At 37.3% G+C, this 27,963-nt stretch overlaps 2 protein-coding genes across 4 annotated transcripts in view; one reads left to right on the forward strand and one right to left on the reverse strand.

Annotated features, from left to right (window-relative positions):
- Positions 1-409, reverse strand: part of CDC123 (cell division cycle 123) — a 95,613-nt gene extending 95,204 nt beyond the window's left edge. For both annotated transcript variants that reach the window (XM_027838785.1, XM_027838784.1), the window contains exon 1: positions 233-409. In XM_027838785.1, the coding sequence (XP_027694586.1) occupies positions 233-306 (74 nt within the window). In that variant the 5' untranslated portion in view covers positions 307-409. The remainder of the gene's footprint in view (positions 1-232) is intronic.
- A 56-nt stretch (positions 410-465) lies between these two features.
- NUDT5 (nudix hydrolase 5) lies at positions 466-27,963 on the forward strand. Of its 2 annotated transcripts, XM_027838787.1 has the most exons (11): positions 466-854; positions 5,356-5,420; positions 12,193-12,300; positions 14,154-14,221; positions 17,486-17,538; positions 20,049-20,156; positions 22,282-22,377; positions 23,276-23,377; positions 24,428-24,436; positions 24,567-24,620; positions 27,725-27,963. In XM_027838787.1, the coding sequence occupies exons 3-11, from the start codon at positions 12,238-12,240 to the stop codon at positions 27,832-27,834; spliced, it is 663 nt and encodes a 220-aa protein (XP_027694588.1). In that variant the 5' UTR covers positions 466-854; positions 5,356-5,420; positions 12,193-12,237; the 3' UTR covers positions 27,835-27,963. The 2 variants fall into 2 exon arrangements, with proteins under 2 accessions (XP_027694588.1, XP_027694587.1); XM_027838786.1 differs by lacking the exon at positions 5,356-5,420 and having other exon boundaries at positions 467-854.

Consider the following 27,963-nt stretch of genomic DNA (forward strand, 5'->3'; position numbering starts at 1 on the left):
CCCCAACCCCCTCCGTCAAACGTAGTCTGGATTCTTCCTCCACCTCCCGTCCCCACACCCTCCTCCCCACTTTGGGCCCCTACTCCAGTCCCCAAACCTAGACCTAACCATAGATCTAATCAAAGGCCACGCCAGGGTCTCTCCCCTCCTCCATTCCTTAGGGGGCGTGGGGAGGGGGGAGAGATGGCAGCGAAAGGGGTCGAGGTACCTGCCTGTTCCCGGCCCGTCTCACCTCTTGATAGTGAGGCTCCTGAACAGAGGATACCAAGCAGAGAACTGACAGTGGAGCACTTGCTCCTTCTTCATGTTGATGCTTTCGCCGCCGCCGCCTCCGAATTTTCTTACTTCGGCTCCTTCCACCCGGAACGGCCTTCTCAGGAGCTCCGAAAAGCCAACCGGACGGTTTTGGTCGTGCACTTTTCCGGTCCAGTGACGCGAGTCGGAGAGGAAGTGGGGAGGGGAAGAGAGGAGATGGAAGAGGCACGTGGAGTGGAAAAGGTCGGGGTGTGTGGCCGCTTCTAAAAGCCCAAGGAAGGGCAAGCAGCTTCAGTCAGAGGTTTTGGAGAAGCTGAGGAGGGAGAAGACAATTAAGACATTCACCATCTAGTTTGCTCCCCTCCGTGTCGCTGTGACCCGGAAAGAAAAGCGCCGAGCCACCCGGCCCCCCGCGGCAAAGCCCGGTTTGTACGGGAGCCGAGAGGGCGGCCCGCGCTCACACTTCCATTCACGGCCAGAGGCAGCTGTGACTTGGACGCTGGCACGGGCTTCGCCTGCAACCGCAGCTCCCCCCCCTACTTTCCATCCATCCTCCCCACCGAGACGCTCTTTCCAGCGCCCGACACCCCTCGGGGCAGGTAACTCACCCCACAGCCAGTCTCTGCACGGAGTCGTCTCCTGCGGTCCGAAGCGGGTGGGCGTGCTTGCCCTTGTCGGCGCTGCGATTTCGGGAGGGAAGAGGGAGAGGAGGAGAGCAGAGGCTCGGGGTGCTGGGGTGGGGGGGAGGCAGGGGAGGAAAGAAACACCCTTTAAAATGCTGGCGCGAGGTGCTTATTCAGGGCTGGGGTCACATCTGGACCACTCTAGGAAAACAGATATCGTTGGAGGAAAAGGAGGGAGCATTTTTCTATTGCAGGAGATAATCTGTCCTCTTCCTCTCCCCCTGCACCACCTCCTCTGCACCAACACCTCCCATTCATTTACTCTACTTAGCCTTGGGGAAGTCTGACTTTTGCTCATTTGTAACGACCGTGGCCCCATTTAATCTCTAGATTTTATTGTTAAATGGTTTGGCTGAGCATGGCCTCGGAGATACAAAATTGCAAAACAGTTTACAGGCAATAACGTGTGCTCTATGGGAAGTTTTGTATGGGTGACTCAGATTCCCGATAAGCTAACATTTATATTGTGCTTACCATGTGCCAGGAACTGTATTAAGTGCTTTGCAATGCTTCTCATTTCATCCAATTTCTTTTTGTTGTTTTGGGACAGAAGAAGCAAAAAGTTTAATAAACCGATTTAGTTTGTGAGAAGGAGCCAATACCTTACACATGCTCCCCCCCCAAAAAAAATTATTTTATTTGAATTAGGAATAATGTCATTTTAAATTGAAACAAAATAAAACTTTAAAATCATGATGTGATTGTACTTGGTAACTTAACTCCTTGTTATGAGCTTTCGAGGCACATTTTAGTTATATTCCTTCTCTTATTACATAGGTACCCAAATAAGAAAAGAAGCTATCTCATCTTTGTATAAGCATCCTTCCCCTCTCCATTTACCTTGCCTCCCCCTACCATGTGATAATTACTCCATAAATATTTGAGCGAATGGGTAGTAGCTTTATAATTAAAAAAAAACTTAATGTTGGACAGCAAGAAGTATTTTACACACTTATGTAGAGCATAAGGAATAAATTTTAATTAATCAAATTTCACACATCTGACTGGTACTTTAACCAGAGGTTACTGTATTAAATTACCATTCACAGTTATTCAAGTATTTGTTAATTATATGTTTTTCAAACTGTGTATGGTTTCTATATCTTTTATCTTTTACTTTGTAGTATTAATTAGCAACAGCTTTTAAGTAGTAATAGATTTAGTTTGTCAAGTAGGCAAGGTAGTTTAGGGGAAAACATGAATTGAGGCCAAGGAACTTTACTACTTTTTGCGTGACCTTGGACAAGTCACTTCTCTTATCTGGGCCTCAGTTTCCTCTTCTGTAACATGGATAGGGTTGAACTAGATGATCTCAAAGATCTCTTCTAGCTCCAGATATTTTGAGCCCCTAAGCCTTTTTTCCTGTCATAATACGACTGAAATGATTTATAGCTTTCCTTAAAAGTTATGTTTATGGCAGGGATGGGGAACCTGTGGCCTCACTATGCCCTACTCTGCATTCAAACTGAGGCATTGCTAATGTAGACAAAGTACACTTTAGGTATGGAATTTTCACCACAACTCTTGACATATAATGACCTGCCCATAGATTGTACCATTTGGTTTAATCTTTCTACTTCTAAAATATCCATATCATAATAGTATGCCTACTTTATAAATCATTCCCCTTGGTGTTCCATCATCTTTATAACTAAATCATCTCTCACTAGTATGTCAGCAAAATACTTGTTTTCTCTTCTTGGGACAGACTGTGAGCTGAGGAACTATTCTTTATCAAATATATTAAATCTCAATATTTCTATATTCTATGAGGAGTGGGGGGGGGAGAGGAGATGGCTGTTCCTCCTCCTTTTCCCTCCATATACCTCCCTCTATCTAAGTAATAGTTGTCTAGCAGCTTGGTATTATGGAAGTGTACTTAGTTTTGCTTCTGAAGACCCGCTACTTACTATCTTTTATAGCCTTGTACAAATCATTGTACCCTGCTGGATCTCAGCCTCCTTATCTCTAAACTGAAAGGGTTGAACTAGGTTATCTCTGAGATTATCTCCAATTATAAATTCTAAGATTCTTTAACAATAGAATTCTATATCCCATGGAGGCAGCCAGTCAAGCAGTGGAGACAGCTTTGGACTTAGAGCCAGGAAGACCCATCCCAAACACTTACTTGCTATGTGACCCTGGGCCAGTCACATCATCTTTCTCAGTTTCACTTTCCTTCTCATAATGTAAGGGAAGCACCTACCTCGCAGTGTCGTTTTGAGTGTTAAATTAGATGACCTGCACAATACTTTGCAAACCTTAAAGCACTATAAAGTGCTAATTGTTGTTGTTACTGTTTATTATTATTATACTCCAGCATTCAGCCTATACTTTAAAAGGGCTTTCTGGGATGGGTAAACTCCCAAAACAGCCTACTCTTGGGCAGCTCTAATTGCTAGCAAGTTTTTTGTGATATCAAGCCTAAATTTACCTCTTTGCAGCTTTCTAACGATTGCTCCTATTTCTGCCCTGTGGGAACTAACCAAACACATCTAACCCTCTTTCACACACCAGCCCTTCACATGTATTAACACAGCTATCATACGCCCTCTGAGTCTTCTCTTAGCTAAACATCACAGTTCCTGCGGCTTCTCTTTACATGACATAGATCAAGGTCCTTCACCATCTTTGCTCTCCTCTGGACACTCCCAGCTTACCAATGCCCTTCTTCAACTCTGGTTCCCAGAGCTAAATACAGTATTCCAGAAGTTATCTGACCAGGGCAGAGATCAGAAAGACTATTATTACCTCATTATACCCAGAAGCTATAGATTTCGCTATACACCTAGATTCCATTAGATGTTTTGCTTGCCACATCACATTGCTAACTCACTGAGTTAATAGTCCACTAAAACTCCTGGATCTTTTTCAAACTACTGCCTAACCAGGTTTCATTCAATACCTGTAAAGTTGTTTTTTTTTTTTAACCCAAGTGTAAGACTTGATAGTTATCCTTATAAAATTTCATCCAATTTAGGCCAGTGCTGTAGCCAGTCAAGATCATTTTGGATCCCAAATGCTATCTATTGTATTACCTATTCCTCCTTGCCTGTGTCATCTGCAAATTTGATGAGCATGCATTTCTGACCTTAAGTCACTGATAAAAATGTTAAACAGCACAGCACCAGGTAAGCTAGCCAGTGGGCACTCCACTAGAGATCTCCTGCCAAGTTGACACTGAACAAGTAACAGTTCTCACCTGGACTCTTAGACTGTTGCAAATCTCCTGTTTGGGTTCCTGCCTCTGCTTTCTCCTCACTCCAATCTATCCTCCACACAGCTGTCAAAGGGTTTTGTTCTTTTTTTTCTACGGCATAGCTCTGACTGTCACTCCCCACTCAAACTCTACTGGCTCTCTGTTACCACTAGGATCTAATAGAAGTTCCTCTATTTGGCATTTAAAGCTCTTCACAATCTGCCCCTTCCTGCCTTTTCTTTTAGTATTCTTATACATTAGTCCCTTTCACCCTCTCGATGGAGCCGTAGACCTACTGGCATACTTACTGTTCCTCACACAGATTCCTCATTTCCCTCCTGCGTGCTTTTCTAACTGAGTCTCCCATGCCAGAGAACGCTTTCTCTCTCTTTACCTCCACATCTTGGAATCCCTGGTTTTCTTCAAGACTCACTTTCTGCATGAGACCTTTCCCAGATCCCTTAGCACCTAGTGCCTTTCTCTTGTCTTGTATATGTCCTGTATATATCTATATATGAACATGTTATCTCCCCCTTTAGAATATAAGATCTTTGAGGGAAAGGACTCATGGACTTAATAGGTACTTAATAAATGGTTGTGGGTTTTATTTAAATCCTTCTATTCAATCAGTTTTTAATCCTTCTAATTCTTATTACGACTTATTCCATACTTTTCAAGATTCTATAAAAGAATAGTTTGATGCTGTCCACTTCCAGATAGAGGGGCACAGACCCAGAGTGCAGATTGAGACTTTCTTTTTTTTTTACATGACCGGTACATTAATATGTTTTGCTTAAGTATACATCGTGGGTTTGTTTTCCTTGCTTTCTTAATTGAGGATGAGGGAGAAAAAGATGGAAGGGAGAGAGAAAATGTGAACCTGAAAATAAAATTAATTTTTTTTAATTCTGGAAAAAAGAATAGTTTGAGATTCCTTATCTAATGCTTTGCTAAAGTTAAAGCCCAGATAGATTATATCCATAACCTTGGTCTTCTAGTGTGATAACCTTATCAATCACGATTGTGGTAGTAGGGTCAAACTCTAGACCTTTGACATTTAACTTGTTTGTCGAATTGAAAGTTGATGAAGAAATAGTTAAGAGAATGACAGGGGTAGCTGAAGCTTTCTTGAGTTGGCATGTTTTTCTACGGTCAGCTGTTCAGTGACTAAAGTGTGAATATATGGATGTATGGTATAATTCTGTCTTACTTTTTCAGTTGCTTAGTGATCACTCAGTTAAACAGAAATGTGAACAGAAATAAGCTGTGGAGTCTTCTTTGAGGTCAGTAGCTTTGTTTGCTATTGAAAATGATGGAAGTTTCCGTCTCATAAAAGATGCTATCCATTGAGTTTAATATATATTCAGAAGTGACCCAAGTAGATCAAGTCTGACTAAGAAGGGTAAATCCTGTTCTTTTCTCAAAGTATAATATATAGGTATGGTAGCAACACGTAGCACAATTTGTATGTTAATTTGTAGTTCTTTGATTAATTTTCCTTTAATATACCGTATTATGAGTATATGAAGTAATAGCATCCTTTGTTCAATAAAATTAGGAATTTTTTTTAACCGAGTAGAGAATACCCTTAAAAGTGTAAATGTTTAGTCAGTACATTCAGGTTCAATGAGAGTACAACATAGTTATGTTAAGGTGGAGAGAAAATCAAAATGACTTTTATTTTCTGTCTTCCTTAAGGTTATTTTCCATAATGTGGTCATGGATTAGTTGATGTCTTAGGCAGGTTTAGATATCTTAGGTTCAACCTAAGAAACATAAACTATAGGATATTCAAGGCCCCATTCAGTTCATACATAGACATATAAAATATATCTGTATGCAGATATAGATAGCTAGATAAAATTTTAGCAGTTTCATTTCACTTTGATAGTAAGCTTCCTGCAAAAGAACCTTTGGCAATGCTATCTATACCGTTTAAAGTTGGTGTTGTTTTTAAAAATTCATATACAGAAAGTTCAAACACTAATTTGAATATAGTAGGCTAGTGGCTAAGCATAATGTATGTATAAATCATTTGTTCCTTGCCTCAAAAAGGCAAGTGAAGCATAGCCTTTAATGATTTTCAAGTTGCTTTAGCACAGTCAGAACTATCTAAATTCTCACTTATTTACTAATTTGCTTTTTGACATTTTATCTCCCAGCTTTAGCCCCAAAACATTGTGTCCTGATAGCCATATCATAAGATTTAAAATATAATTTTGATTCATATTAGATCTCTTTTTCTTCCCTAGAATGGGATGATGCTATGTGAAAGTAGATAGATCTTCTTTCACTGGCTCTGTTATACATTGACAGTAGAATTGCCAATGTAGATTCCCCCCTTTTCCCTCCCCCTGGATTTTTTTTTTTATAATAAATGTATTTATTTATTTCAACATTCACTTCCATAAGATTTTGAGTTCCAGATTTTCTCCCCATCTCTCCCTTCCCCCCACCCCAAGATGGCATGTAAATTGATATAGGCTCAACATCTACATTCATATTAAACCTATTTTCACATTAGTCATGTAAAGAAGAATTAGAACCAATGGGAGAAACCATGAGAAAAAAGAAACAAAAAAGAGAGAGAGCAAATAATATGCTTCAATCTGCATTCAGATTCCATAGTTCTTTTTCTGGATGTGCACATCATTTTTCATCATGAATCTTTTGGAGTTGTCTTAGATCCTTGTGTTGCTAAGACGAGATAAGTCTATCGAAGGTATTCATCACACAGTGTGGCTGTTACTGCAGTCAGTATCAGTTCATATAAGTCTTTCCAGGTTTTTCTGAAGTCTGCCTGCTCTTCATTTCTTATAGCACAATAGTATTCCACCCCTCTGGGATTTTGGTCCTCTTAGGGTCAAGAATGGCTCTGAACATTACATTTTAAGTTTACTGGAAAATGAGCAGAGCTCCCAAACAAGTCTTACCATTAGGACCAGAATGGATCTAGAAGTCTAGACCCAGGAATTTAGCTAGACTTTCCTAAACTGAAACAAGACAAATAGCTATGGACATTTATATGTTCTACACAGTTTGGCTTCTTACTTTCAGACACTAATTTCTGTAGCTCCCCCTATTTTTCCATGAGGTAAAGTCATTTGATACACAAAACGTGTATTTTTGCCTATTAGTATAGAGTATATTAAGTTATATAACTTATATACAATTTTGTTGTTTTTAAGCATAGTCCAAGTATTGTACTTTTAATCAGCTATTAAAATTTACAACTTTAGGGATTCTAATAAAAATTGTTAGCACTATTCTTTAAATTGTTAGATTGTGATTGCTAACTATTCATCTTTCTATGTGTTTTTCTCTTTAATTACATTTCTGTAAAGTATCACAAGTATTATGCTCATGTTATAGATGAGAATGAATCTACGAGGTAGTCAAGGTGGTTGTGTGACCCTAGGCAAGTCACTTAACTTCTCAGTGCCCTAGGCATCTCTAAGAATTGGTGGCTTCCTTTCCAGGAAGTTCCTACATTAACAGAATCACTGGTACTGTACAGGTAATGTGGAAACTGAAGCTCAAAGAATTGAAATTATTTACTTAAAGCCACGTGGTATCAGAATTCAAACCTATGGTATTTTGATTCAGAGTTCCATACGAATCAAACATAGCCTCATGATTCATTGGTGCTAATCAAATACATGAATACGTTCTTCTATTCTTCACTAGAGAGTAAGATTCTAGAGCTTGCCGTTTAGATATTTTCTGGTGGGGACAATCTATCGTATATGCTGCCGACAGATTAATTTTCCTAAAATAGCACTTTCATCATGCCTTCTCAAAAACTAATTGCCTACAGGATAAAAATCCAAACTTCTTAATGTGATATGCAAGGCCTTTCACAATCTTTTTCAACTGCTTCCTGCCACATCCAGACATGAACCCACTCTTCTAGTTTGACTGGTCTACTTTCCCCCTAAACATACCTTTACATGTTAGTAGCTCTTAGTTTTTATTCGTGCCCTTCTCTTCATCTGTTTAATTCCTGCTCACTTCAATTCTCACCTCCTCCCTGGAGCTTTCTCTGATTTTTCTCCCTACAATGATCTCTCTTTGAACTTTATTGACATTTAATTGTCTGTACCACTCATTTGTCATTTCTAGGGCCTAGGGCCTTCTGTCTTTTTTTCCCTACCCCATCGTTACTTATCTTCCCACAACTAGAGTATGAGTTCCATAGTCACCAATAATATTCAACCATGTCCTATGCTATTAAAAGTATTATGGTGCCAGTATGTCAGGGGGAAAAAAAAGATTCTAGGAAATCTCTAACATGTGATCAAGACAAATCAACCGGGACATCTAGGTGGCACAGTAGATAGAGCACTGGGCCTGGAGTCAGGAGGACCTGAGTTCAAATCTGGCCTCAGACCAAACAGTTGACACTTAACTAGCTGTGTGACCCTAGGCAAGTCACTTAACCCCATTGCCTAGCCGAAAAAGAAAAAAAAAAGACAGTTAACCTCTCCAGGCTTCTACTTTCTTTTCTATAAAATGAGGATATTAATACTTGTACTACTTAACTACCCCCACTGGGTTATTAACACCATTTTATAAACTTTAAAGTACTGCATACTGGGCTTATTTCTTGTTTAGCCCATACATTCAGGAAGGTAATTCTTAGATTGGGGGAATAAAAAGGATTTAGGATCTAATCTAAGGCTAATCCCACATTTACAAATTATTACACAACAGAGTTCTGAAAATGAGTTTTTAACAACACAACCCGAATTATGCAGTATCAGCTATATTTTTGAGGGTGGAAACAAGGAAACTGTCCCTGAACCAGGTCTTAGCACCTCAGAATTTCCTGTCTACCCTCCACCATCACATTAGCACAAGGAAGAAAAACTTTGGCTTCTAGGAAGTCACAAATAAAAGGTGTTGCTTGGTGATTTTCTCTCCTCTTTCTTGCCCTGTTGCTTCCCAACCCCTCCAGCCCCCAAACCCAACTCAATTTCACCACTTCTTGATGTGCTCGGAGTTGTTCTACTTGTACTAGGGAGCCAACGTGCTATCCACTGGAAACAGTCAGTGGTTGGCTAGGTTGACTAATATAATACCAAATTTAGAATGTCTTGTTTGCAAGAATATTCCCCCCCCCAAAAAAAAAATCCTACTTGTTAAAGACAGTTGTAGTTTCCACAGTACTCCAGTGCAAAGTAGACCTCAGTCATTGTTGAACTGTCAGGTTAAATTGCATTAAGCCCTCTTATCTATGCATTTTCTTGGTGATATCTTTGGAGCCCTTGGGTCCAATTATCTTCTCTGCACTGGTTACTCCTCTCCTGAACATCAGACCTGTTGTATATATCCAATTGGATATCCCAAAGGCATCTCAAACTCAACATGTCCAAATTAGAATTCTTGATCTTTCCTCCAAAACCATTCCTTCTTCCTTCCTCATTTCTGTGGAAGATAACACCATCCTTCTAATCACTAAGCTGGCAAGCTCAGAATCATCAGGATTCTTCCTCACTCACCCAGTGGATCCATTCAGTTGCCAAGTTGGTTCAAGTCTACCTATACAGCATCCATCCCCTTTTTCTCTGTTCACACAGTTCAGGCCCTCATCACCTCTCAGTTGGTCTATTATGATAGCCTTCTAATTGGTCTCTGAGAGAAAAGAGAGAAACTAGGAATTACAGTGGTTACTCCAATTCTGAGGTGCCTTTTTTTCTTCCTGTGGAGTGGGGGAGAATGTGAGAGATCAATGAGTATCTATGAGATAAACTATGGGGAAGGCAAAGGTGAGAAGAAATTCTTGATTGTTCTAACTTGTCTTCCACACTGCTGCTGAGTTAATATTCCTAAATCTAATCTTTATAAGTCTGACTATGCCACTCCCTTCATCTGGAAGGTTCAGTACCTCCCTCTTGCCTCCAGGATAAAATATACACTCCTGTTTTTTAAAGCCTTTCACAATCTGGCTTTAGTCTTCTTTTCAGGGCTTTATTACTCATTACTCTCTTTCATGCCCTTTATTTTCCAGACGGACTGCCCTACTTGTAGTTCTATGTACATGGCATTGCATTTCCCATCCCCATGCCTTTGCACAAGCTGTACCCTCCCCCTACCCCATGCCTGAAATTCACTCCTTCCCCTCTCAGAATCCCAAGTTTCCTTCAGAGCCCAACCCAAGGGCCACCTCTTAGAGAAAGCTACTTTAATTCTTTTGCCCTCCCCTCAGAAATAACTTTGTGTCTACTTTGTGTGTGTATATTGTGTTTGCTTTTTGGTGTTCCTGTTATTTCTCCCAATAAATTAAGCTCCTTGATGATGGGGATTGTTTTCATTTTTAGTTTTGTATCCGTGAAACCTAGAAATTTTAATACTCCTTGAGTATATCTCAATCTTGATCTTCATGTGCTAGGAAGTTGGAAAAAGGTCACAAAAGCTTAGTAATAAAATAAAACAATATGTGTATTGAATATGTATATTGAAATCCACTAAACATTTTTTAAAGTTCTATGTACCTTGAAGACTAGTCCTTTTAGAAAGAAAAGTTAGGATCTTATTTTGGGGCAGGTGGGGATACTCTGCCTTCACTTATCTGACCCCCAAGAACTTTAATTATATGTTACCTATGTGAGATAGTCTAGCAAGGATTTGTTATGTAAAAACCTAAACTAGTATAATTGAAAGCCCTATAGTCTATAAAGCAATTTGGAAGCATCTGAATATGCCAGTGTGTTATATGTTTATTGACTTATAAAATTCAGTAGAAGAGGTATCATTGTCTTCACTGGCTACTTCTGACCAACTGCCATAAATCTACAAATGCATTGTAATCATCCAGATGTGTGTGCATGGTGGTTCTCCTTCTCTTAGTATTTCAGTCTCATCTATTAGCCTGTGCTAATGCCTGTGTAGCAGACAAAAAAAATTATTTTAATCAAAATCTCCCAATCAGTTATACATATACATAATCTGTTCCATAATTAATGAATTATCTGAATTGTTTAAATATTTGTGATTCACTTGGGTATATTATTAGCCACAAATGACAATGCCTCTGCACCATAGCCCACTTTTGAATAGCTAGAACTAAAAAGAAATGTGTTACCTACTAACCAGTTCTTTAGTAATGAGTTTATCTGAACTTAATGAAACTGCTCCTCTCCAAACAGATACATTTAGTCATCCAGCTCAGATTCTAAACCTTTCCACTTGCTAGGACTTACCAAAGCTTACATTCCTGGAGAAGGCAGGGTGGCCTCCACCAGGAAAGGATCTAATCAAAAGACTTCAGGATAATAACTATTAAAGCTCTAATTTGGTTTTCTTGATGCTGCTGTTCACTTCTCAACATTAAATGCTGATCATCAATATTTATTTGAAATTGAGATACACATGTTCAGCTTTTTTATTTTAAGGGAGTTCTTATTCTTGAAAAAAAATTTTGTCTTATCTGTTCAGAATTACTCTTTTATTGTTGCCTCCAAAAATTATATTAGTTGTTCAGGCATATGAAAAATCCAAACAGAAATGGAATGTTTTACTTAGAAAGTTTTTGGGAATCAGTTAATTCCTAGTAAGAAAAAACTATAATAAACTCTGCCATAAACTTTTTTTTTTTTTTTTAGTAAATAGCAGTCTAGGTGCTTATTTTTTTTTTTTAATTGGATCGATTCCAGGAAAGTTGGCAATTTTAAGAAATCATCTGACTGACCAGTCCTGGAAATTGCTGCCAAAAACGACAGTTTTTTTAAAATGGCCTGGCAAGAAGCTACGACTAAACTGGAAAGGTTGAACTTATGCTATATATCAAGTTGTCCTAGGCTAGGAACCAGGTCTTTCTCAGTACATTTAGAGTTCGCGTATAATACTGTATAATCTGCTGATATCAATCTGGTACTTATATTTGGGTAAGATAATTGTGTCTTTGTCTTCTCCATAAATTCCCATTCATTAGTTTCCCAGCAGTTTTGAGCGTAGATCTTTCGGTGATTTCCTTGACATTAAATGAGGAGTATTTAGAAGAGATGGTCTAAAATTAAACTAACTTTAGCCTAAAAGAATGTTGTTTTGTTATAGAGTGAACTTACTAGAAGACAGCAAGGACCACATAATATTTTGAAAATGGAAAACAAAGCACCTGTGGATTCTCATAAAGTTACCAAAGAATCTATCCTAACAGAAGAGGTACAAAGTTTTTTTCTTCACCTTTCCATATTAATTGCTGCATCTTTTTTACCTCAGATGGTTACCCCTAATACATGAGGATAAAATTCCAAAGAGATGTTTTTTAAGATCCAGATGTTACTTTACTATGGAAACGGTGGTATGCCTATTATTTTAGTTGTCCCTATAAGAAACTAAAGGTGAAATAAACCTCTGGAAATTTTTGACGTGTAACATGGTAGTAGTCTCAGTTTTTATTAAGTAATACACTGGATGCATTTTAGGCAAACTAACTTAAGACTTAGTATCATTTTGGATACTGTTTACTGAGTTAGAAGACTTAAACCATTCATAATTCCTCTATTACCCTTGTAAGCCCCTGTTTCAAAAGCCTTTCCTATAGAGGCTATGTAAACTGTTTACTGTCTCTTTTAAAAGGAGAAAAGCTAAGAATCAGGGGTGCAATTGTCATTCTGTGAGGTACCTCTTTATTCTTATGAAGTGAAGGAATGTGTGAGAATTTAACTTTGATCAGTGAGATCTATGAGATAAACTATGGAAAAGTCAGAAAAAGAAGGTGAGGAACTTTTTTCTTGTTAGACATAACTTTCTGAAGAAATATTAAAGATAATTTTATAAAAATTAATCTGGATAGAAATTATTAAGATTGAGGGTCTGAGAAATACTTAAAAGAACCTTCCATTGTCATCCTGAATAAATAAGTATTTTATTATTGATTTCATTGTTAAAAATTACATATTCAGTAATTTTAAGGGATTTTATATAAAGATATCATTAATTGTTGTTGGGAAAGAAGGTATTTGATAAACTAAGATGGGGCCGTTAAACTTAGTTTAAAGAGATGTTGAAATTTTATTAATTAATGAGGAAATATAAACATACCCCTGAGTTACCCTAGAGCTCTGAATGATAAGATTAAATATGAGAATGAGTCAAGTAGCAGTTTGAGGGGTGACTGACAAATGAAGTTGGTGACCTATGTAATCCTGCTTACACTGTTTTTTAGAACACTAAAGACCTAAAGTAGTTGTCAGATGTGGCACTGAGTTCCAGCAATAATGTATGGTTGATGTTTGTTCATCATTTTTTTTTTTTGGTGGGTGTTTGTTTTGGGTTTTGTTTTGTTGTTGTTTTTCAAATTAATCCTTTCCTTTTGGAAAGGTTCCCAAGGATAAGTTTAAAACCATTCTGAGAATTCTGATCCTAGTACCCTTCCAGGATGCCTTTTTTGCCCTAAAAATGTCTTTATCATGTTTATAAACTGATCTATTCATGAGATAATTAGGTTCTTGCTAGCAAAAAGTAGAAGAGAAATACTATAAGAAAAGTATACTGTTTTATGTACATAGATTTCCTTCTTAGTTCAAAATATACCAGAAGTAAATTAGATTTTATAATCGTAATCCCACAATGAAGTATGTAGGCAGTAAAAATCCTGGTATGCACATTGTATATGAATAGCCTGGATCATACAAGTCCAACCATTAGATATAAAGTATACCCCCCATAATCAGCATTCCAATATAGCTTTCTCAGCTGTTTGTTCTTAAGAACAAATCAAACAAAAATAGTAATCAATTCCCAAGCCTAATGAATTCAGAAGACTTCCTAATCTTTTTTCCCCAACCTCTCAAGTGGTCCCCCAAGAAATAATGTTATTTCTCCGGGTAAGCAAGCTTAAAATCTGAGCTTGTAGACAGTCTTTAGATCCATAAGTAGAAAGTTTTTAAGAGGATGTATTCTTAGGTTATAATGGCTTTCTACTCAGACTGACCAGAAAAAGCCTTTCTGTCCCAATAAAAGCACTCTTTGGTTTGAAATTTTCCCAATTTGTTATTCTTACCTCCTTTTAGCTGATTACAGAAGGAAAATGGGTCAAGCTTGAACAAACAACCTATGTGGATCCCACTGGTAAAACAAGGTAAAAAAAAATTTTCCTACTCAAGAAATGCTCAGTCCTTGTATTCTGAGAATCTATTCATGACAAATCTATAAATACTTCTCTCATTCTAAATGTATTTTCATATTACACATAAGAGGTAATCTGGTCAATCAGTTATTTTCATTTTAATGGCATATTTAGCTTCTAAAAGGCCTAAATAAAGTTTAAAAGCATACTTTCTACTCACTTAAAGTGAGTTCAAATCTCACTTTCTTCTCTGTGATTATGGCATAACATGCCACTGAAGTAAAATTTAAAAGTAACTTAAGTTTTTGGCTGCCTGAACTAGTAGTATAATCATATTAGACTGGGTAAAAAAAAATTACACTAATTCTAAATTAAAATTTTTGAAAATTTAGTAAAATGTTTATAATGTAGTTCCTTGCATTAATGATTGTGGCTCCTTTCCACCAATTAGTGAAACTTTGGCAGAAATCTCAGAACTTTGTACCATAGCACCCAGCCTCTAACATATTAAACTCTCTGAGAATAGGAATTGTTTCATTCTTTATATTTGTGTCTTCAGACCCTAATACCTAGTACTTAGGTATCTTAATGCTTGTTAAAATTGTACTGAATACTTATTGATTTAATGCTTTTAAAACTAAATCTAAGGACTCTGGGGTGTTTTTTTTTCTTTTCTTTTTTCAAGAAACTTACACTATGTGCATACATAATCACATCAAAGGAAGTTAAGAATAAGATGAGAAAACCTCCTTTGAATGGCTCGGTGGCACAGTGGATAGAGCACCAGCCCTGCAGTCAGGAAGACCTGAGTTTAAATCTGGTCTGGAACACTGACTAGCTGTGTGACCTGGGCAAGTCACTTGATCCCCATTGCCTCAAAAAAAAAAAAAAAAGATGAAGGGGACAAATTATAATTTTAGAGACATAGTTAGGGGCAGCTAGGTGGTATAGTGGATAAAGCACCGGCCCTGGAGTCAGGAGGACCTGAGTTCAAATCTGGCCTCGGACACATAACACTCGTTAACTGTGTGACTCTGGGCAAGTCACTTAACCCCGATTGCCTCACCAAAAAAAAAAAAAAAAAAAAAACTACCTGGAGACATAGTTAATATTGGCAAATACTTCTCCTTAATTGCTACTCTGTCTGGTATAATTTATAACTTAAAAGTTGTCCTTCTCTGCATCTCATGATGATTGCTGAACTGGAAAAGAACCTCAGAGCTTTGCTATATTGCAAAGGACACTAGACAGCAGGGCTCTTAGCATCATGGAATTTTTTTTTTAGCTGAAACATATCTTTCACCTAATCTTATAGATGAAGGAACTGAGCTTGAAAGTCAGTAATTTACCCAGTTGTGCCACTCGTTGGATAACTGAAGTTAGAACTTAAGTTTGTCTACTTGGAGGCACTGAGTGTTTGCTTGGGGTTTTTTTTCCCCTCAAAACCACTTGAAGATCTGAGTTAAGATATAACCAGGCTTCCAAGATTTTTCTGGGCACAAATCTTTTATTTACACAGGCATTCCTACTCTAGTCTCTCTCTTTATTATTAACTACAAGGAGACTGGTTTGTCAGGCAAAGATACATTCATAACTGCTTTTTTACTTTGTTGTTGTTACTGGAATGACACTATCCCTCTTGTTTCCCCTTATTCCTAGAGCATTTGGGCTGGCGTCCTCAGTGCCTCTCCTAGCACCTTCTCCTTCAGTCTATTTAAGACTGACCTTAGGAGGCAGCAGTGAGAGCTGTATCAAAGGTTTTTCTTTCTGTTGCAACCCTTTCTGTTTACTTTTAGCAAAGATTTTTGTGTGGTTGGCTTTTCTTTTCCTACTAACAGGAGTATGGAGATGTTAGGAGCAGCTTATTTTTATTATTAATTGATCGTGCATGGTTTTCACTTCAGAATTTGATTGAGGAATGCTATGATTGTGTAGCCCCTTTCTTCATATTTCTTTAACTGATTTATCTGATGCTACAAAGCAGAAGACCAACAGGCACATAGGGATAGAAGGATTTTTTTAAATGGAGAGACTGACTACCCCATAGAACTCTATGTCTTGCTGCTCCTCTCACATTAATGTAAGGGATCCCTCATAACATCCTAAATCCCCAGGGCCTCATTTCTATCAGCAGTGTTCCCTAAGCCATCTAGCCTCCTGTATTCATCTCCTGCATTGACTTTCCTGGATTCACCTCCATTTTAAGAGAGACCGTCAAAGGATAAGCCTTGGGGCAGGAAAAAGAGAATTTTTTTTCCCTCTTGTGTAGGCAGTCTGCTTGACTGTTATAGTACCTGAGTTTTCTGTATAACAATTTCTGTTCTTATTAGGAGGAAAAATAAAAGATAATTACAGTGTTACACAGAACCTAAGGCAAGTGGCATGGCAATCAAATTGTTCATTAGTGTTGAAGTCAGAAATACATCAATTCCAAGTCTCTTCACTTTATTGAATTAGAGACCTGATTATTTGTGCAGAGTCTGTGTGTGTAAAGTGAGGAAAATTTATCTTTGTCTTAAGGGTGAGGACCAAAATAGTGGGTTCAGGCATCTTCTTTTTTAACCAAATCAGAAGGTCTTATGTCTGTCCTTCAGACATTTCTCCTGGGCATTTTTCTAGAGGTGGGCAAAGGGAGAATTTTCAAGGAAGCTTTAATATTTCTATAATGTCACTTCCCCCAAAGCCAAAATCCTCACCTGTCACCATTGCTTGTGAACTGAGAAGCATGATTCACTGACAAATGTATGACCCTAATTAAAGGCCCTTTGGGCTGTGAATGATATGAAACTTTCTGGCTGTGGCAACCAGCAGGCTTGCTATTTAGATTAGTAGCTAAAGCAGGGGTTCTTAACCTTTTTGGCATCAGGGACCCCCTTGGCAGTATGGTAAAACCTTTGGACCTTTTCTCACAATAATCTTTTTAAATGCATGAAAAATAGAGAATGACAAAGAAAATCAGTTATTGAAATATAATTATCAAAATATTGAGAAAAAAAGTTCATGGACTTAGGTTAAGAACCCTTGATCTCAAGTATCACATGAAACATCAGCTGTTTCACTAAACTTGGTAGTAATGACCTTGGTTATTTTCAAAAGGCAACTTTATAATTGCAAGTGTCTCTCTGAAAAACTAAGCATCTTTCCGGTTTTCTAGACCACCATTCCAGATAAAAATGCATGTTTTGCAATTGCAAAACTCTGAATGGTATACAGCTAATCTATTGCTTTCAGCTTTAATGTTTTATTTGTTTTTTCTTCCCCTTCCTCTCTTAACAGAACTTGGGAAACTGTGAAACGTACTACTAGGAAAGAAGGACTTTCTGCTGATGGTATGAATACAAATCTCTGTCAAATCTCTATCCTCAATCTCTCTTAGTGCTCCTCTCCTCCTTTCTATCCACAGTGTGAATACCCCCTAATCTATCCTTGACTCGCTTCTCTTTTTTGCTGTCTGCATCCTGTCTTTTACCAGTCTTATCTATTTCCATGATTGTAGTCATCACTTCTTTGTATAGTATTCCCAGATCTACATATATAGCTCCATTCTATTCCCACGTGTCCAATTGTATGTCCTTTGGATGGTTCAAACTACCCATGTCCAAAACAGAACTTAATCTTCCCTTAAAAACTTGTTCTTCCTTCTAACTACATCATTTCTGGTGATGACACCACCTTTTCTCAGTGTCCTTGATTTCATTTTTACTTAAAATAAGGACATCGTCGAAAAGCCAACAGAACAATTGATAATCGAGTAAAACTGAGCAAACAACTGCAAAAGAAGAAGCCAATACATTGAATAAATACTACGGTGGAAAACAAATTTGTCTTGAAAATCCTCAAGAAGGGAAAATTCTACAATATGTTATCCTAGATGCCCTTGAACTGTAAAGGAAATGCCACAAGAGTGACTCAGATCAATAAAAACCCAGCAATAGCACTTCTAGGGCTATATCCCAAACAGATCATACAAATGGGAAAAGGACCCACATGTACAAAAATATTCATAGCAGCTCTTTTTGTGGTGGCAAAGAATTGGAAATTGAGAGGATGCCCATCAATTGGGGAATGGCTGAGCAAGTTGTGGTATATGAATGTAATGGAATACTGTTGTGCTATAAGAAATGATGAAAAGGCTGACTTCACAAAAACCTGGAAAGACTTGTATGGTCTGAGGCTGAGTGAAGTGAGCAGAACCAAGAGAATGTTGTACACAATGACAGCCACGTTGTGCGATGACTAATATTGATAAACTTAACCCTTCCCAGCAATACAGGGATCTAAGACATCTCCAGCGGCCTCGTGATGGAAAATGCTATCCACATCCAAAGAAAGAACTATGGAAGTTGAATTGCTATTTTTTTTCTCTTCTGTTGAGTTTTGTTTCCTCTTTCTGATGGTTCCTCCTATTGGTTTTAATTTTTACTTGCAACATCACTAGTGTGAAAATATGTTTAATAGGAATGTAAATGTATAGCCTATATCAGATTGTGCACCGTCTTGGGGAGGATGGTGGGGAGGAAGGGGGAAAAAGTTTTTAAACTTAAAAGCATATGGAAGTGATTGTTGATAAATCAAAATAAATTAATAAAAATTTTTTTTAAAAAGATCAATAAAAGAATTAAAAGAAAATGGGGCAGCTAGGTGGAGCAGAGGATAGAGTACCGGCCCTGGAGTCAGGAGGACCTGCATTCAAATGCGACTCTGGGCAAGTCACTTAACTTAACCCAATTGCCTCAGATAAAAAAAAAAAAGAAGATATAAAGCAAAAAATTTGAACTATTTTAAATGTTAATAAGAGAAGAGAGAATTTAGAACACATATGGGAAAAAGATTCTTTGAATGTAACAGATGAGTATGAAAAGTCAGAGTTAGGAGAGGAATCAAGTGAACAAAATCAAAAGACCAGAAGACTAAAAGAATATGACACAAGAGTTTTACAAATGAAGGAAATTGAGTTGGAAAATGGACTGCTAAGAGATTTTATGGGAATTCTAGTTATTCTAGTTTATGGCAATCTCTAGTTTCTAGAGAAACAGCCTAAATATTACATTTCAGGAAAATTGCATAGAAATAATAGGAATGAAGGGCAAAATTCCAGTAGAATCCGCAGAATACATAATATGAAATTCAGAGCTTAACAAGAAACATTATAGCTAAAGTGCAGGACAAATTGAAAAACAAATATTACAGTCAGCTAGAAGAAAACATTCATAAATTAAATTGAAATGGTGTTGGGACTGCTCCTAGATAAGGAAAAAAGAAAGTATGTAATAAAATATTCTATAAAATAAATTAACAGGATGTGAGAATTAACAGATGAACAAAGTAAAAACATTTATTGGCAGAGGATTCAAGAGGGTCAAAAGACTCAGAAGAAGAGGAGGAAAAACTGAATTAACAGTTCTTATGTTAAAAGCCACTCTACTGGGCTAAGTTGCTATTTTTTGAACATGGGATGTATTAAGAAGGAGGAAAGACCTGTCAAGGAGTAGATGTGTAATAGGCGTGTTGGAAAGTTGTACACTCTGGAGTACTTAGACAGTGAGGAAACAGAGGAGAGACTTTGTGGCTGGGATTAGAGATAAATAGTGAATGCCTGTTTTGGTGCAATGTGTCCTAGTCCATAGGACACCTGCTGTTGCATGTATGTAATAAACTGGGCTTTTAACTTTAAAAAAAAAAACAAAACCACTCTACTAAACTTGTTTTGAGACACACATAGGCCTGGTGCCTAAACAAAGCAAGACTACTTATTTAACCAGTTTTACAAATTAATGTTGATGCAAAAATTGTATGTAATATTTCATAGGCATTTGTCCTTTTTGTTTCCTGGTGGTAGGTGTGGCAATTATCCCAGTGTTACAAAGAACTCTTCATTATGAATGCATTGTCCTGGTGAAGCAGTTCAGACCCCCCATGGGAGGCTACTGTTTAGAGTTCCCTGCAGGTGAGTAACAGAAGAAAAGGATTTTGTTATTGTTTCACAAGAACTAATTAGCTACTTATAAGAGAAACCTCATTGTGGCATAAGCAGAATATTTCTGTGTCCAGGCAAGTGGAAAGCAGAACCACACTGCCACCTACAGGAAGGTACTTGAGTGCCTCCAGCCCACAGTCAAGGTAAGGCATGTGATTTCTTCCTGCCTTCCAGATAATCTTTTTCTTCACAACCCTCACTTAATATAGCCTTTCTGCCCTGTTACTATTCTCCTTCACCATATTTTTCTTTTTTCCTTATCTGAAACCTGTTTTATGTCTTTCCTTCTCTCCACCCTGACATATTGAGTAGCATCCAGATTATTCATTCCAACTTCAAGAATATCAGGGAGAAAAAAAGATACTTTAGGGCTATCAAGTTCTTGTAGAAAAGTGGCATAATTGACTTGAATTAAAGCCTTTCATTTCAGCTTGTTTAATAAATTATTTTAACGTACTTTATTCTCTTAGTATTGTATATAATATTACGTTATTTCATATTTTTTTTACATTTTATAATATATTAACACTATTAAAAATATTAAAGAGCTTTAATTTTTTATCTCACTTTTCATTTGGGGAAGAGTTTTTATTAACTTTTACAAAATAGTCATTTGTTGTTTGTTTCTTTGTCCTCTTCTTTTTATTCTATTATATCTCATCAGATTTTGTTCCTGTTTTCTTTGTCTATAATTATTTGTATTCTAATATCTCCTTTCCCCTCCGTATCACTCCATTTAGGACTTTCCATATTCTTTTGCATCCATAGTTGTTATTTCTTTTGATATACTAATAACATATCTCAATGTATACAACTGTTCCCATTTATTGAACAGATGAGTTTATTATATAGCCCCAAATATTTGTAGTTGCTTTAATAATAGCTTCTTGCTACTTGGTCTTTTTGTTTCCCCATTTGATAATATTTATCAGCTGTGGTTTTAATAGTGAGATTCCTAGGTCAAAAGGAATGATCAGTTGTTTGGTTGTTTTTTGTTAACTCTTATTTATGTTGCCAAATTGTTTTCCAGAAGGTCAATTCATTGCTCCGCCAGAAGTGTGTGTTATTGTGCCTGTTTCCCCTCAAACAGTTTTCTTTTTGCCAATTTAGAAGGCTGTAAGGAGGTTGTACCGTAAACTTTTAATTTGCATTTCTCTGATTAGAAAGTAAACAGTTCTTCAGGGTATTGGCAACTTAAGTTTCTTCTTTTGAAAACTGCTTGTTTTTGTATCTTGATTATTTATTCATAGGAAGAATACACATTGGTTTTTGTTTTTTTCATTTTGTCTGTTTCCCCAGCACCTAGAATAGTGTCTTCCACTTAATAAAAAAACATTGAACCGAATCTTACTTCAGAAATTGGGGATATCGAAGATCAACTGAACGTGATTCTTCCTGTGCTATTGCTTTTATTTTCTCTAGTCCCCATTTTCTTCTGTTTTGTGCAGATTTTTTTCATGCCCCAAGTTAGTATGAGTGACAAGGGTAAACATTCAAGCTTTGTTCATCTTCTAATTCCTACTCAGTCCCAGATATCTCCTGATGCTTTTATTCTAAATCCAACTCACTTCCTTCACATCCCATAGTAATCCTCTTATGTCCACCAATGCTTAGCTCACTATCTTCTCTTCTCCCTCACAGGTAGCAGCCATATTGGCTCTTCCATAGGATCCCTCACCATATCCCTGTGAGGGAGAAAGGCAGGACAGATAGTGCAGTCTCTGATTTGCAGATGAGGAAACAGGCAGTTCACAGCATATCTGTGCTTAAGGTAAAATAGTTAGTGGCAGAACCAAGAGTGGGATCCACATCTCTTAACCACCAGCTCATTGACCTTGCCAGTAGGCTTTGCTGACTCATGTGGTATATTACCATTCAGGAGAAATAGCAAACTCAAATAAACAGATGACATGTGCAGGTAAAACTTAGTCAAACTATACTTTTTTTTTTTAACCTTTCTATCAAAGGACTAGACCTGAATGAGTCTTGTGTAAAGACTATTTCCCACAAAATCCCCATACCAAGGGCTACATGGGAAGGAGCAGAGTCTCTCCTAGAGGCTGAAATTTTACGTGAACGAACATTTGATTGACAGGTCTCATAGATGACAATGAAAGCCCAGAGACAGCCGCTCTTCGTGAACTTGAGGAAGAAACTGGTTACAAAGGTGATGTTGCTGAATGTTCCCCAGGTTTGTATTATTATCCTCTCTGAAATGTTTGGGGATAGGTTTGTTTCATTTTGTTTTTTTAACCTAGTCAAAATCTAACTGTAAACTCTTGATATTTTTAAAAATAATTCAAATGCATTTCAAGTAGAAAAACTCATTTTTAGAGAAATTCTCAGAACAAATTAGTCTTTTTCTCTAAATAAATGTCTAAATAAGTATATCTAAACAAATAGGTGGCCATGGGAGTTGGGGAACAGCTATGACACTGAGCAAACCAGACTTGAAAATTGGTTGTGACTTTTCCATTTCCTTTCACCATTCTGTCTGTACAGTTTAATTTTTTTTTTATTTTACCTTCCCAATGGCTCTTCACTGAGTCCTGCCAACATACTAAGCTTCTAAGAGTGGGATTTTCTTAGATGGTTGCTGTTTGTTTTTGTTCCCTAGTGTGGGATAGGATTGAGCCAGATAAACACAAGGATATTGTTACCTTGTAGTTTTAGCCAGTTTTCCCTTCTCATCCTCATTTAAAGTTACCACCTCCAACTCTACTGGAGTCAATTTTATACCGTAGCCATATGTTGGTGCAAGTTTCTGCAGCCATTTCACAGTCATACAAGCATGCACTGTGAGTGTGCATATAAATACTGTGACAAATGTTTCGCCTGCTCACACTGTTCACTAAAGTCCACCAGAAGACAGTTTCTTTCTTTTCACTACTAATTACATGGCAAGAAGTATTGCTACTTACTATGGGCAAAGTAAGTGACTGCTTCCAGAGTTGCTTATAACACTAGTAGAAAATTGTTTTAAGGGTTCTGTCCTGACTTTGGAATTTCAGGTGAGTGGAACATTTGGCTTTTATATTCAAGAAGGAGGAAGAGAATGCTGTAGTAACCCATTGCTGCTTCTTCCTTAGCTGTATGCATGGACCCAGGTTTGTCAAATTGTACCACACATATAGTGACTGTGATGATTAATGGAGATGATGCTGAAAACGTGAGACCTAAACCAAAGCTTGGTGAGCTTATATTCACTCTTCTTTAAAGTGGTAGGAAGAACAGTACTAAATACTGAAATATGCCAGCTGCTTTCAGACTATTTAAATGAATAAAATCTTGCATAGATACTTTATTAGACTTGTGACAGCTCTCCTAAATCAACATATTTATTGTTTATGGTTGTTTAATTGTTGTCTGACCAACTTAACATTTTGTATATGTTGAGTTTCTTAATATATATATGATTTCTATCTAGAATAAGGTCCAGTTTACAGGACCTTGGGGATTACAGTCACAGAACATTGGGGATTACAAGTACTTAGAAATGTTTTCCTAGTCTATTCACTTAACCTGAGTTAGTTACGTGTGTTGTAAGATACTAGAGCCGTTTTTAAAAATCCTTGTAAGGATGTGCACTTCCGTTTGCTCTGACAGTACTCTGACATTAGCATTCCCTGAGGAGGTTATAAAGTTCTTTGCCCTGCAGTTCTCTTTCTAGAAAATTATTTTTGTTTAAAAACTAAATATTAGTCTCTCATTACCTCAAGAGTACATATGGAGGCAGCTAGGTGGCGCAGTGGATAAAGCTCCAGCCTTGGCATTAGGAGGAGCAGAGTTCAAATGTGGCCTCAGACACTTGATACTTAGTAGGTGTGTGACCCTGGGCAAGTCACTTAACCCCATTGCCTAGCCAAAAAAAGCCCCCACCCCCTACCCCCCAAAAAAAGAGTATGTATGTATGTATTAACCATGCTGCAAGCTCTTGTTTAGAACTAGTACTTGATCTTTCAGGTTCTCTAGTTCGCTCATAGTAACTGCATTTCAGGGACCACCATTTTGACTGATATATTAATGCTTATTTAACTGTTTTTGTAAAGGCATATCTCAGAAAACACTTTGTAAGTTATTTAGGAACATATGATGTGAGATACTATCATAGATACACAGAGGCCTTTGTTAAATTTCCCCTTTTTTGTACATTCTTCTGCCAAATCATCTTGCAGTGTGTTACACCTCTAGTTTTTACTAAACACTTTTTTAATCTTATGGTTTTGGGTTTTGTTTTTCAGGAGATGGAGGTATGTTTATTTACCAATGACTGCTCTATGGCTAAGTATAATCATTTTATTACAGATACTCTAGTTGGCTAACAGGCATAATTGTTGCTGTTATCTTTTGACCTTACTTTTTGTGTGTGTTTTTTTAAAGAATTTGTGGAAGTAGTTTCTTTACCAAAGAATGATCTACTGAAGAGAATTGATGGTAAGAGTTTTACTTCCAACTAACTGTGCCTACATCCCTAGATTCTACTCCCTCAGACCTCTCTATTCCTCCTCTCTCACACCTGAGTCTACTGAGCATAATTCTCAAAATTCCTTTGTATAGCTTCCGTCAAGTCAAATATCTCGAAAACTGATAACTACACATAACCAACATTTCTTGTTTTCCTTTACATGTTTTTGGAAACTTGTAGAAATGGTAGTATAATTAACTATATATCTTTTTTCTTAAAAACAAAAAAACTTCAGCCTGAATTCCCATTGACAGAGACACCCTACATGTGGATTTTTTTGTCAACCATATTGCAAGGGACTATGTTCCCACCTCCATTCCCAGATGGATGGATGGACAGTCTTGGTTCTTTGTTTATCATATCAGGGAACTTGCTTTTTCTTATCAGTAGAGAAACCTTGGAGGTAGCACAGTGCAGTGCTGGGGGTGGTGAAATTTTTAGTCGGAGCTGGGTTCAAATCACACCTCTGCCATTTACTGTCTGTGTGATTTAAAGCAAGTCATTTAGCCCCCTGGGCCTCAGTTTCCTCATCTGTAAAGTGAGAAGGTGGGACTAGATGACTTCTAAGGTCCCTCTCAGCTCTAAATTTATGATCATATTGAATTTGTTTTATTGCATCACATGATGTCTAGATGGGTACTTTTCCTTTCTAAAGATGAGTACATCAGCCTTTTTAAAGGTCAGATGTTTTTGCTTTTTTTTTTTAACCTAATGACAACCTATGCCTTAAAAAATGTCATTCTTTAAAATTGTTTTCTTTTTTTTAATGTTTTACATTTCCTGGTTTTGTTTTGTGTTGTTTTTGTTGTTTTTTGTTTGTTTGTTTTTTTAAGAAAAACAATAAAAAGCATGTATGCAGCTAATTGTGGCACTATTTACAAAGACCTCCCAATTGCTATACTTTTAAAAACCTTTAAATGACCACTGAGCTAGAAACGGTTCCAGAATCTCCAAGTTAGTGCTAAATTAAAGCAGCCAGGCTGAAGAATTCAGACACTTCGCTAGCTATATTTTTGGAGTGAGGAACAGTTGCCCACGGTAAAAGTACGGAGTGAATTATTCTGGAGCCAGACCAACACCCTCATCATTCTTCCATTATGCCATGTTGCTACTTCTGTTTTTCTTAATCCAGTGCTTTCCCTCTTTTAATTATAATTACTATTTATTCTGTGTAAAGTTTACTTTTTTATATTTATTTGCGTGTTGTCTCCCCTGTTAGGTTATAAACTTGAGGGTAGGGACTATTTTTTTGCCCCTTTTTGTATCTCCAGTGCTTAGCACAGTGCCTGGTGCATTGTGAGTGCTTAATAAATGTTTATTGAATTGAATTTCCCTGTACAGATTATATTGAACATCTCATAAAAATCAACAGAATCCTCCTCCTTGTTGTACAATTAGTTGTACTAGAAGGCCACTGAGGTACCTTCCAACTCTGCATTTTCTACCATTTTCTAAAAGCCCTTCGTTCTATTCCTGAGAACTTTAATAAAGACTTGAGAAAAGTATCTTATTTGAAGAAACTCAAGTTGGTGTATGGAGCTTTCATGACTTCCAGCTTTTCATGGGTTCAAAGAGTACCTTTGTTAAAATTTGCTAGTAAGCATGTTAGTTTTTTTTTCTTATTCTTTAGGCAGTTTTATCTCAGTGAGATTTCTTATCATTACAGAACTCTGAATTTTAAGGTAAACATTCTTCAAGGACATCGTTTACCCTCCTACTTGCTTTTTATATTTACAATTAAGTCTGGGGGTTCTCAACTCTTTGTTGCTGCCCTGAATATTCAGACATAAAAAGGCCTCCTGCCATATAAATGATTGGAGTGAAAGGCCAAGTCCTTTTCCAAAGCAATTTATGGATAGGACCCTTATGCAAAAAAAAAAAAAAAAAAAAAAAGATAGGGCATGAATTCATGCAACCTGTTCTTGAGCAGAAAGCTGAGGAAATGAAACCTAGATAAAAGGTGACCATCCTCATTTAAAACATTCCTCATTAAGCAATGCCTAATGCAGTAAGACTCCAAGACCTCATACTTCTATGAGTAAATTTAAGTGAATCCTGTCCCATCTAGCAGTTTATTCATTAGGTTAAAAAAAAAAATAGGTGCTCTAGCAGCAAAAGACACAAATCCCTAACTTAGATATGCCATCTTGCTTTTTGGTCCTTTCAGAATTATTCAACTCAATAAATATTATTAAGGTTCCTACTGTATGCAAAGCACCAAGGACAGAGAAACAAAAATGAAGCAGGGTGTCGCCTCTAAGACCCTGCGTGCTTTGGCATGTACATAGATAAATAAATACAAAGTTATTTGAGAGGGAATTAAGTGGTAACATGGGGAAAGAGTGATCAGGGATCAGGAAGGACTTCACTTAGGGGATGGCGCCTAAGCTAGGTCCTAGCAGGGGAGCTGGCCTCATGGGAGATGGGGAAGAGCTAGGCTTGGCCCATTTGACTGGAACATAGAGTACATGATGGGAAATGATAATGAAATAAGTCTGGAAAGATAGATAGGAGCCAGATTGGGAAGGCTTCTAAATTCTAGGCTATAGAGTTTGTATTTTATTCTAAAGCAATAGTAAGCCACTAACACTTTTTGAGAGGATAGTAATAAGTACAGTCCTGTGTCTTATTAATTTGACATCTCTATAGATGAAGGAATTGAAAAGGAAGAAACTAAAAGCAGGAAAACCAACTAACTCGTGGCTCTAGCAGTAAGTCCACAGGGGAGGTGATGAGGGCCCAAGGTAGAATGATGGTCATGTGAATCCCAGCAGTGTCTGAGGTCTGTATAATATGCTAGGATCTACACAGTAATTGTAATGGAACATTTATAGGAGATGTAGCTTTTTTTTTTAAAGTTTTGTATTTTAACAAAGGCAAGGGAAACAGTTACCATCATACTTGATTTATCCTTACCTTTGAAGAACCTGTATTCTTCTGATCCTTGATTGTGCAGTCACTTAAACGCCCTCTGTGCTTAATATTCTCTTTTCTATAGTTTTGGAAATGATAACGTGATGGGGTAGGACAATTGTCTTTCTATATTCTCACTAGTTTTGTTTGCCTTCTATAGACCTGGTAGCTGATGAACATCTCAAGGTGGATGCCAGAGTCTATTCTTATGCTTTGGCACTGAAACATGCCAATGCAAAACCCTTTGAAGTGCCATTCCTGAAATTCTGAAACTGACCAAGACTCACCTCTTTGTTTTTATAAACGAGGCCAATCTTTCACAGTTTGGACTTTGTATTCACATAGTTAATGTAGGTTTTGAATTAGCTTTTTCATAAAATAAAGGCAATATAGAATGCA

Source organism: Vombatus ursinus, unplaced genomic scaffold (assembly GCF_900497805.2).
Source record: "Vombatus ursinus unplaced genomic scaffold, bare-nosed wombat genome assembly UNPS02014830.1, whole genome shotgun sequence".
NCBI classification, from domain to species: Eukaryota; Metazoa; Chordata; class Mammalia; order Diprotodontia; family Vombatidae; genus Vombatus; species Vombatus ursinus.